The sequence below is a fragment of the Sinohyriopsis cumingii genome, chromosome 18, assembly GCF_028554795.1.
Source record: "Sinohyriopsis cumingii isolate HCF-2022 chromosome 18, ASM2855479v2, whole genome shotgun sequence".
Classification (NCBI taxonomy): Eukaryota; Metazoa; Mollusca; class Bivalvia; order Unionida; family Unionidae; genus Sinohyriopsis; species Sinohyriopsis cumingii.
In genome coordinates, this window is record NC_142978.1 from 2,529,015 (window position 1) to 2,541,079 (window position 12,065).

General features: G+C 34.3%; 1 protein-coding gene across 1 annotated transcript in view; it reads right to left on the reverse strand.

The window, feature by feature from the left end:
- LOC149775969 (uncharacterized) overlaps nucleotides 1-12,065 on the reverse strand; it is a 52,636-nt gene that overhangs the window by 445 nt on the left and 40,126 nt on the right. The window contains exons 3-7 of the mRNA XM_089940952.1: nucleotides 11,475-11,575; nucleotides 10,873-10,974; nucleotides 6,025-6,132; nucleotides 2,306-2,590; nucleotides 37-169 (exon numbers count right to left, since the gene is read on the reverse strand). Of these exons, the coding sequence (XP_089797078.1) occupies nucleotides 66-169; nucleotides 2,306-2,590; nucleotides 6,025-6,132; nucleotides 10,873-10,974; nucleotides 11,475-11,575 (700 nt within the window). The 3' untranslated portion in view covers nucleotides 37-65. The remainder of the gene's footprint in view (nucleotides 1-36; nucleotides 170-2,305; nucleotides 2,591-6,024; nucleotides 6,133-10,872; nucleotides 10,975-11,474; nucleotides 11,576-12,065) is intronic.

The following is a 12,065-nucleotide window of genomic DNA, read 5'->3' on the forward strand; positions in this document are numbered from 1 at the left end:
AAGAGAGAGAGAGACAGAGAGACAGAGCTACCTTACCAGTCACCGTGTTCTATAATCGTGGAGAACTAATTATCAGTGATTATGCAATCGACAATGCCTTCATTAGGGCTCGTATCAGCGAGACCAGGACATTTATATTCTTTTTGGAAAGCCAAATCGCGAATCGTACCTGATAGAAAATATAAAAATAGTTTTAAAAGTACAAATTACACATTACAATTCAAGGGGCATGTCCTTTCAGATGACTTGAAATTGGTTTAACTTACAATTTCACATTTCATTCGTTTACTATTCTCAAGGATTGAACGCAATACACGAGACGATTTGGTTTGTTGCACATATGTTCCGACGAAAGATAAAAACTCCATCAATTTACACTTTTGTTCGAATAGGAAGATGCAGATATTTAATTTTTCTCACAGATTCAATACCTAAATATACTTCAGAAAAGTGATGAAACATTTCCATTCCCATTATTTGAGAAACGGAGAACAAAAAGAGGAAATTAAACATTTGGGAAAAGCAAGGTTTTAGATATCATCGAATACGACTTATTTGGCATTACTCTAATTGTTTTTAATATCTGTCAGTATAAGGGTTTATTATATGCTCAGTTGTTTTGCTGTTAACTTTAAAATGTCAGAACGGTGGTTTTTTCCGGGCTTTTCCCTGGTTCTTCCTCCACCATTAATACTGGCCGCCATGTACAGCCTATCGTGTGCTGAAAAATGGCGTTAAACCCAACAACAACAACAACAATAACACTGTCAGAATCGAGCTGTGCAGTGATTTACGACACTGAACATTTTTATACTGCACAACATGTGTGTCTAAAATAGTATCGAGTATTTGGAACTACTTTGTAAACAAACCATGTGCAGTCATGTCGAAGACGCTTTTGGTTGATTATATTTGTTTGTGAACGAACTAAACCGGCTGTTGCGCACATTTGAATGTAGAGATGATAAATGTAACGATGTGGACGAGTTCACTGTGTCACAAACAAAACTGAAACAAGCAAACAAATGAATGTGATATTCGCAGCGTCAACAACAAAACGTGAGAGACACAGTAATTGAAAATACAAATATAATCATTTAAACAATAATTTAAGATAAATATTAACAAAGTTTCGAATGGTTCAGACTATGACTAGTCCTCACTAGGGTATAAACATAGCAGATATAAGTATATTGAGGTCAAGGGACATCGCATATCTTTAAGAAACGCGCCATTTCACAAGTCAGCCAAGTAACTAAATTCGAGAAAATATGCAACTGAAAGTTTTGGTAAGAAACTGAAATCCCCAGAGCCAATAAGCAAAGACGACGACAAAGCATTATTTCCAGCGGCTTAACCGAGAATCACACAACAGCTGCTTTCGAATTTTCCCTCTTTAACTATTTTGATGCAATATTAGGGTAGCGATCGAAGACATACCCTGTATGATACAGGTCATAGCTGGTGTCCCTCCAAACGCAAGAATTCCATGTACAGGGCATTACATGTCTTCAACTGATCGTAATAACAATAGTATTAAATATACTTGCATTTATGCGTTTTGAAGTAATTTTGACTACATTTGCAACTACAATCATGTTTTTTTAACAGCATTTAACTGACGAAATAAATCCTGTCCAGCATAAGCAGAAAAACAGAATTGAGTTGGATCAACAGAAAGCCAAATTCATCTATTTCAGACCAATTCGAAGAGTTCTGTTTTCAAGGCACATTCATGCCACATATGTTTACAAATTTAAATTTTAAGTAGAAGAAAATGAGTTTTTTTTATAAACACGAGTGTTGAAGAAGTTCAAAGGTTGCTGAGCTCTGCTACGTGCTCCTTAATTACTGTTATTGTGCATTGAGGAATCTACGTTGTGTATATATTTTTAAATACAAGACAGACTGAATTACTTTGTTTCTTGTAGTGTATACCTTTATTAGTAAGCCTTTAATGTGAACATTGAATGATTACATTTCAACAGGTTACTGCATTTGTATAGGAAAATATAGCTCAGTCTTTCGGAATAATACCTGACTCCCAAGGTTGTGAAGTATTACTCACAAAATAATTTGTTCACATTTACCCATACAAATGCAGTAACCTAGAAATCGTTTTTCAATTATATTTTTCAGTATTTTAAAATTCGATGCCTTCAAGACCATGTTGTTAGCGAACGGAAAGTTTCAAAAACGTTTAACATTTGAAACTTCAAAAACTTGATGTTGATCATCAACTAACTCTAAACGGATTTGGAATGTTATTATATAATATATTTAAAATTAGTCGAGTGCCTCTTACCTGACCTTGGAATTTTGGAAATGTTAGCTGTGATATGACCCTCCACTAAACCTAGTAGTGCATCATTAATGTAGTTTGGCCTATAAGGAAGTTGTGGTGCGATGTAAGCGGAATTGAACTCGAAGTTCAAGTAGTTAAAATCCTTCTGGTTACTCCAAAAAGTGTCCTTATCTTCTGAGGTGCCATCCATTGAATAAGAAAATTTTGTTGTTTTGTCCGTTCGTCTGACGTGAGCCAACGTTACCCTGCTTAGACTTATGAATGGCATCGCCTTATTCCTGGTCACTAATAATGATAATAATAATAATAATAATAATAATAATAATAATAATAATAATAATAATATTATTATTATTACTATTATTATTATTAAAAGATACGAGTCATTTCTTTCAACTGTGCGCAACTAATGTAACCAATGCGTAGGAGCCACGTCTCTGATATCACGATGACGTGGAACACCCCGTACAAAAAGATGTGCAATTTGGTTTGTGATTTGTCAGTATCTACATACGATGATTAGACCTGTCATGGAAGTTGCGTGTGGTACAGAAGGTTTCCGAACGGTAATATTGTGACACCATTTTTTCCTGTTATAATACATACAATTTATTATGGAGTAGAAGCAACAAATTCCGGTTACACTCTCTATAATATTACAGCTTAGCTTTTCTACTTTAAAGAAATCAATAGAAGAATCTTGCGAGGATACTATATTTAGTAACAGGCCCAATAAAAAATTAACTTGAAAATGATGATGATTAATGTCGATTTTGAATGGAACCAACAGTCCTAAGGACTACATTACGCAGTATTGTTTCCACATGTTTCAATGGTGCAATCGTCCCTTTCGCTGGATACGTCGCAAAAGGAGAACACTGTTAAGACTTTAGAATCAAAGTATAAGTGTATTAATTGATTTAATAATCTGCGTCATCCAAAGCGGAACTTTGGTCTTGATGTAGACATAAAACGCACCCTGCGTCTATACCTTGTTATGAGCATGCCTATCTGTCTGGAAATCATGCATACATTGTAAATTATGTTTTACATTGACATATGAAAATATGCCCATCAGTCTTTTTCGGTATAAGGTCTTCTGTAATAGAGGACTCCGCTCAGGCGTGCATGCTTTATCCATTTCCAGCTGACTGTGATTTGTATGGGCAGGAAAGACTCTCAACAAGAACTTTTCTTCCAACTAATGGCTTGAAATTAACCTAATATATTTACACCAGAAAAGTATTTAATGTTTGGGGAAAGCTCTAATTGTTCAAAGTTATTTCTAGCAACATTGATATTATGCGTTGTCTGTTGTCAATCAAACCATTGCCAAGCTCGTGTAGGTCGCCCCTTGCAACTTCAAAATTATTTTATTCTCTTACCATAATCAGCCAATAAGTACCACACCGCAATTTTTCTTGCTTTCTCATTATTGATACAGCACAAAGTGCTTGTCGAATCCGTGCCACTAAAGGCCTGTCATCATTAGGGAGTACATTAATATGCTTTTGCGATTTTGGCGTTAAGTATAAACATATCGACATTTCTGATCCATCTTGATCATATTCCAGATGTCAGTGAAATGATTGCTTGCCTAACCAACAGGTCAAACACATGTCACATTTCAGTTCAGGATGATTAAATAGCGTTATTGCCGAATCTATTGTTCATTCCTAAACTCAAGTTGCGGTAAAATCGATACGATTTGCGTTAAGTGATTGTCTTTACCATTATAATTTATTCGTAAGAATCTTTGAATACGTTGAGACTTGTAATGGTAGTTCTTAAAACTTTTGAGCATGAGTATGAGTTATATATTCTATTTCAGCGAATAACAATGGGCTTCACATGTATGACATCACGTTAGATTGGTTGAGAATATAAACTCTTGGTCGAAGACTCAATCTCAGGATTTTATGATTTCAAGGCTAGGTTTTATACCAGATGCATTATCAACTCTTGTAAATAAATTTGTTGTAATCGAATGTCATCCTTTTCCATACTTTGATAAAGCTTTGCTATACTGATAACAATATGACACATTTGTCTTATTTGGTAATGAGCAATGAGAATAACAATCGCGATGTTTCTTAGCCTGTAATAGAAGCGTCAGTACTAGTTTTGATTATAGGTTCCACGGGAAAGGGTTAAAAAATGGATCATTGACTTCTCGGAGACTGATATTTTCTGTGCATTTCTATATCTACAATAAAGGGACACAAGAGATGCCAATGTAGCCCTGCGCGTATTCGTTGTAGAAATACATTAAATATTGTCTACTTTTTAAGGAGATGAGTTACCTTCCGAAAGATGCCTCCTTAAAATGCTATATTTTTGACAAAATGTTCTAGGTATTATCTTGTCTCTCGAGATCTTAGAGGTCATAACATCATATCACGTGATACAAACAACAGCAAATGTCATATTGAAGATAACCAATACACGTTCTAAACCTAAGTTGCCAAGTATTTAAATGTATGTGGTTATATCTTATTCAAAAGGGTACTTTGATTTGAATGCAAGCGAATAAAAGAGACAAATTGTGATACAGACGTAAACAATAAAACGTTCACAATACTATTAATGATACTAATAAACCATCGTAAAAAGTCTTGTGTTAAAACAAGTCTTGGCAATGCTAACATTATATCCTAATTGAATTTCCTTTCTCTCACCCAAGTTCCCTTCTACGAGATCACCATGATAGATTTTAAAGGGGGGTACTTAACTTCCTCGTCATAAATATAACGTTTCAGTATTTCAATAAACTCATCGCTAGAAAAATAGGACTAAATACGATCATCTCTATGTTATCACCAAAACGTGAGTGTTAGTCAATATGACGTTTTACTAGTAGTAATTAGCTTCGCTACTGACAAATAAACCAATAACGTTTCAGTAAATGAAAGTGTTTTTTTAGGAAAATTGACCTAAATGCCAACGGATCTAAATCTGACGTTAATGGGAGCAATTAAAACAACGCAAATATTTCACAAATGATTCGAAGGCAATTAAAAATGTAATGCTCTTTTGAACCACAGGTCTAATATTGAATCAGTCACAATATCAAAGCCACGCTTTTCTGTAATTTATACATGTATGGTTTGCAAGTTCTAAGTATCTATTCTTAAAAGCCGCTCATGGTCTAAAATACATCATTGCGCCCTCGTCAGCAATGTTTAGACAAGAAATATTTAAATATCTTGCTAAGTAATGTACTGACGGTGTCCATCAAATATATCTGAATCACGATGATTTGTATTATATTTACTTACACGTCATTTAGAGCTTTATATTGATCGACGAAATCGAACATTTCAGCAACACTAATGAAGCATTCGTATACGTAAGGTGCAATAATTTTAATTAAAAACCCACTGTGTCAGCAAAAGAAACCCCCTTGAGTCAAGCAGCATGCATCGAGACCAACGAGTCATATCTAGAATGGTCAGTTATAGAGGAGAAAAACCAGAAAATAATATATTGGTACAATTCATAAGAGATAAAATGGGTATCATTCTCTCAAAGAATGGGAGTAATTTCACTTTCGTTTCATTTGTGGTTCATAAGTTCTCTTTATATCTGAGAAGTTCTTAGACGAACGCTAGGTAGATGATGCCTGACAATTGATTGACCTGATAAAGGTACGATTACAGACTTAATTTAGAATGCACAAAATGATAAACAACGGAATAAAATTCGGTAATTTGTTTTACTTGTCAGACAGGCATTCTGATCAGATCCGCTGAATCCATCATCACACTGACAGCCATTAGGAGACATACAGGTTCCAGGGTAGCATGGCAGCAAGTGGGAACATTTAACTAAAATAAAATAATCAAACTTCAATGTAAAACTTTCTATAAATAAAGTAAATAGATGATTTATACTGATATCATGCTTGATGAAACATTTAAAGTGAAGAATTAAAACATGTACACATGATTTATCTTATCTTATATTTAGTGCCAGCAAATTTTCAAATATATCTGGATGGAAGCTAATAAAAAACTACTTCTTTCTTAAAAACAAAATGTATACTAAATAAGGTGCAACCTCTGAAAAGAAAGGCTTATGATATAAATGACAATATTATCAAAAAGAGGAACATATCTTTAGTTGATACATGTACATGCATAAGAAAGACGTGGCAAAGTATATTATATTATATGCCAAGTTTTGTGAATATTGATATCAAAATTTACATTGCAATTATTTTATAAAATTCAATTTTTTACATGTGCATATTAGTCCGTAGAACATAGCAAAGTGCTTGCAAGAGGATAATGCTCACTATCAAACATGTTTACGGTTCCTTTTTGACAGCGGGAGGAGACCTTAAGTCTCAAATCCAGAAATCTGATCGAGTAAAATTTAATTCTGACTTAAAATTAAGTACAATTTCTACATCCAGAGTATTGTGTTATCATCTTTGTGATATTGGGGCTAGGATAAAAACAACAATAAAAAGCGACAAGCGTGCTAGAGGCGCTTATGTTCCTGATAATAATAATAATAATAATAATAATAAAAACATGGTCAGTCTATCTCCATTGCATATCCTGGTTAGGAAAAGATAAGATTTTTGTTTACATTATAGAATGAACAAATTCATAAAATAGTACATTCTTGAAACTTCCCAGAGTATTGCTGGAGGAAAGTACTTTGCCGATATGCGCATATTTTGGATTACACCCTATCATTTACCAAGCTTTACTGCAATCTACTTAAAACGTCAAGACTCACTGCTCTAACGAGGGTGAAAATCATATTATTTACCAAGTTTTATAGCAATCTATTAAAAACTGCAGGACATGTTGCACTAACAAGATTGTGTCATAGCCTGCACTAAAAATTTGATAATGATGACAGCCGTTGCTGAGAAGACTTTTTTCATGATAAATGTATTTGTGGTCAGTATTCATCTGCACTAGTGTGTTCATAATACATTACTTGTTGTTTGATAAAAGAGAACTATTAGACTTTTCTCGGATGTACTGAGTCACTGCTACCACCTCTTTGTTGCTGAACCTGTTGTCATCGCTTCATACTCGCTGGTCGACCAGTTTATGCTATGGCATACCTTCATTAATTGCATTAAATCACCTCTCCTTGGAATCCCATACTACATACTACATTATCATCTGGACGTCATGACCTGGGAAAGCATTCATCATTACCTAAATATAAACGGCAGCGAGAAAAGAGACAAAATTCCAGTTTTCTCCCTTTAGTCCTAATAATCTGAAAACTCGAACAGTAATTTGGATAACTTAATTCGAATTCCCTTTATTTAATTAATCTTGTACTCTGACAAACCATTGAGCATCACATTATACAATTGCCAATCAATATAACACCGGTACGTGGCACATTGTGTATTTTATCCACGGCCAGGATATCTACGTCATTTTCCTGACATGGCGAAAACCCGTCGATGAGCCCAAAGGCGCCTAATACTCCCTGTTACCTTATTACGTCAATCCCACTCCATCCAGCGGAGGTGGAATTGCAGTTTTCGGAACGAACTCCATAATCCGCCGTCGTAACCACACCGCACCTTTCAGCTTTAAATACACATTTTTTTGAACTGGTCCGAACCACACTCACAATAGAACAACGGTCAGTTCATTTTGTCTGTTTCTACCGCCATCCTCCTAGTCGATGAAAGCTGACATAATCTCTCTTTTTGGAGCAGTTTCTTAATATCCTGGAGTATGGAAATTCAATAGATGGCAACCGGATTATTTTTGGAGATTTCAACATTCACTTTATCTGTCCTGGTAACCTATGCACATCACAATAAAACTTCTAGATTCCATGCATCTTTTCAAGCCAAACAGTTGGTCAGACTAAAATAAATATGGTCATTTTAGAGTGAATTCGTCATAGACCTGATGATAATATCCTGCAGTGTTTGTTAGTTTCCCACGAACATTCGTCATATATCCTTTGCGTTATATGCCCAATGGACGTATCAGTCTCTAATCCTCCGTATTAGTGAGCAACTTAGAGAAAACTCCATGTGATAAAATATCCATTATTGCATGACATCTTAGCAAACCTAACAATTTCGCTACCTTGTACATCAGATAAACTTGATAAAGGCTATCGTTTATTGCTTGACAAAGATACTTCAGCAATCATGTGCAGAGTATCAATTAAGAAGTGTTCTCCATGGTATAGTAGTGTTTGGAATCATCTTTGCACTGCCAAAAGAGAAGGCCGAAAGGTTGATAGGCCTTGTGTTTATACCAGCCTCACTATTCATAAGCAGTTCCATGAGAATGTTAGAAGAGTGCTACAAACATAGTTCTTGCTGCGAAATCAGCCTAGAACAGTCACTGTAAGTTCTAACTGCTAAGAATCCTTTGAGATTACAAGCTAGCTAATGTCAAGGAATAAATGTACATCATTTACACGACGTTTTCCTTGGTGTACCTTCCAGACCTGTTTGCAAATTCCTTCCGTGACAAAGTACAAACCATTAGAAATGGTTGTTCTATCCCAGCTTGTATCACCCAAGAATTCAAATATTTCAAGCAATATACAAACCACATATTGCCATGGTACTAACAATGACATTTTGAGAGTAGTTAAAGACCATCTCTCTGCTTTGGATAAGAGAAGGATTACCGTCCTCACCCTCACTGACCTGTCTGCAGCATGTGACATAATATACCATGATATATTACTTTACCGTCCCTAGCATGATCTGTGTACAGTATAAAAGTTCGAATAACTCTAATAATCATTGTGGAGTGATGTAATTGTTCGATATGAACATTTTCAGATGACTAACTTAAAATTTACCAACTGTCACGGCAATTCATCAAAATCTGCAGGCTAGGTGCAATTCGATTAATGCCGGACGAAAAGATCTACGGATGGACACGATGATGTTTGGAAAATACTGATTTCGGAAAAGCACATTTATCCTACGTTTCAAGGAAAGGAGGACATTAAAATGCTTATGACATACTTTTTGTTGTTCATGATTAAAATCGTAGGGGTAAAAGTGAAATTTTTGAGCGACATTTCATAACATTTTTGGAATAATTTCCTTGGGGAAATAAAATTACATGGACAGGGAAGTAACTGCTACGTTTTCGAGTGTGACGACTTTTCAGAAATATGGTTAATACGACTTAAAGAATGTAAGTTTAATGATTCAACTGTGAAATTTATTTTGCCTTGGTGGTTCTGTGGAGATTATAACACGGGCGTACAAAATAGAATAAGCGAGCAGAAAGTATATTTATTGTAAAAATACATGCGTGATTCGGCAATGGTACGTGTATATTAAGTCTTATCGGGTCAGGTACATATAGATTCAGTACCTGTAATCAGTACCTTAATGATGAACCTGTATAGTATTACGTGTTTAGGCTATAATAAACAGTAACAAAAGAAAGAGTGAAAACAACAGTCTTTGAAATATATAACAGATAATTTCTTTCCCTGGAAAAACAATGCAATCATAAAAAAACTTATGGCTTTAAGAATCAAATCCCCAAAAAAATCCAAAAATAATCCACGAATTAATTTTAAAAATTCCTAGTAACGAGATGTTCTAATGAATTCAAGTTCGAGTACCGACGAAAATTCCAAAATTGAAGGCTATGACGTATATAGTAGTCCTTAGCTTATCGATGTGTCTACAGTTCTTTGTTAAATAACAAACAATATTTCGGTGAGTGAATTTCTGAATGATATCTAAAGAAATGTTTTTGTCAAAGAATTATATATGAGCACTCAAATATTTCCAGGGAAAAGAATTAATCTTTCAGAATCCCAAAAATCTGAATAAAAATTAAAATGTAATTCCAAACTGGTTAAAAGCAAACACATTTCCAGTGTCCAAGGTTAAAGCCGAACCGAGAAATATCTCTCTAAACATCACTATTAAATCTAACTAAGCGCAATTTTGGAAAACCCAGAATTGCGAAATAGAGACTGTTTGCATATCTAAATCTAGTACTCCGAATATGATCTTGATAAAAACCTATCATTTAACTCCGAGATTAATAGTAACTAAGAAATTTGTTTGTTTGTCTCAGTGATTTCTGAATCAAGATCGGGAACTCGGGGACTAAGTCAAAAAAAGATACAGTATTTCTTTTTCTAGGTGTTTTATGTAAAGAGTCAGGTCAAGCTAAATTTTCCGAAATAAATGCCAAGTCAAGTAAACAAGATTACATTACTTTGACATGTAATGAAATTTAAAAAAAAATATTAAAACTTACAAACAGACAAATTAAATTAAATCAAATATAAATGAAATCAAATATACGTAACAATAGTGACACAAAAGTGACCAGGAAAGGCAAACATAACTGAACTAGAAATGTAGAAATTTCAGCAGTTCACGAGCTAGACAGAATAGGAAAACTTAATGCAAAATAATCAAGAATAATGTCTACGATTGGTCCTTAAATGTTTGCCACTATTTGATGAAAAAACAAACATTTTGGAAGAAATGGTAAGATAATAACACGGTGGGGGTGATTAAGAAATGTTGCAAATGTTAACTGTTAACTAAGGAAACTGTAAGAGTTACTTACGTGTCGTACAGCTTGTATAAGGTCCGTCATAACCGGCCGGGCATGCACATTTGTTTGGAGCTACACAAGTCCCACCGTTGTGACATGGTGGGTTGCAAATAGCTTGAAAGTAAAACAAATAATTCAATTCAGAAAACGTACATTTTTGCGACGTTTCACTTCAGCAAAAGACCGTGTTGTGTTTAAATTGGTTTTCATTCAATAATATATACTAAGTATGTTCATTATAACATATTACGTATTACTCAAATTAGTGTCTCTAAATATCAACAATACAAATCATAAAAGATAACATTTTAATGTACCCTTATGGTGCATGAATGCATCTTCCACCACTTCATCATGGTTTTTACTATATAACATAATTGCTTCAACATTATACTTCCTTGTTCATTGAGTTTGTATCTATTTTTTTGCATTGTAAACATGTATTAAATCAAGTCTCATCAATATTCATCCAAATCAAAATAATTACATGGCATGTTTAAAAGCAGCGTGCATAACCTTTCCAGTTAGAAGGAGTAACTGCAATTTATTCTTGTCATTGATCCGAAAGGGAAAGATATGAGATACTTTCGAACTTGGAATATAAATATACTTACGAATAACACAATTTTGATCCCCATTTGTATCTGTCCAGCCAGGAGAGCATCTATGACGCGTTTCAGTTCTCCACTCCAGACTGTAGCCTGTATAAGTGCACCTGATTGAAGAAAAATTAAATCAAGTTACCTTGTTTTGCTAGAGATTTAAGATAAAAATATTACCGGTTTAACAGTTCTTCAAAGGGACTATAGTTTTATCTGAGACTATCTGCGGTTTGTCGTTCTGTATACATTAGACAGCACAAAAATATAATATTTCTCAAATATAAATCAAATATGAGTCCATTCTTTCAAACATTTTGAAGTTTTAAACCAAATATCTCATTTTCTCGAGGAAGTTATGCAATAATCTTGAAGGAAAATTTGATGGACAAGGAACGAAATAAAGTGAATAAATACCATTTCAAGGTATGTGTAATCACGTTTTTTATGATAAATTACAGCTATATATGCAACATGTTACTCAATGCACGTACATGACCTATGTGAGTTGTAGTATAAACCTTAGTAGATCGGCTCTGTGCTTTTCCTAATAAGATCGTAAGCCCTGAGTCCCATTTGTCGAAGTAAAGAATTTCTTACTTTTGA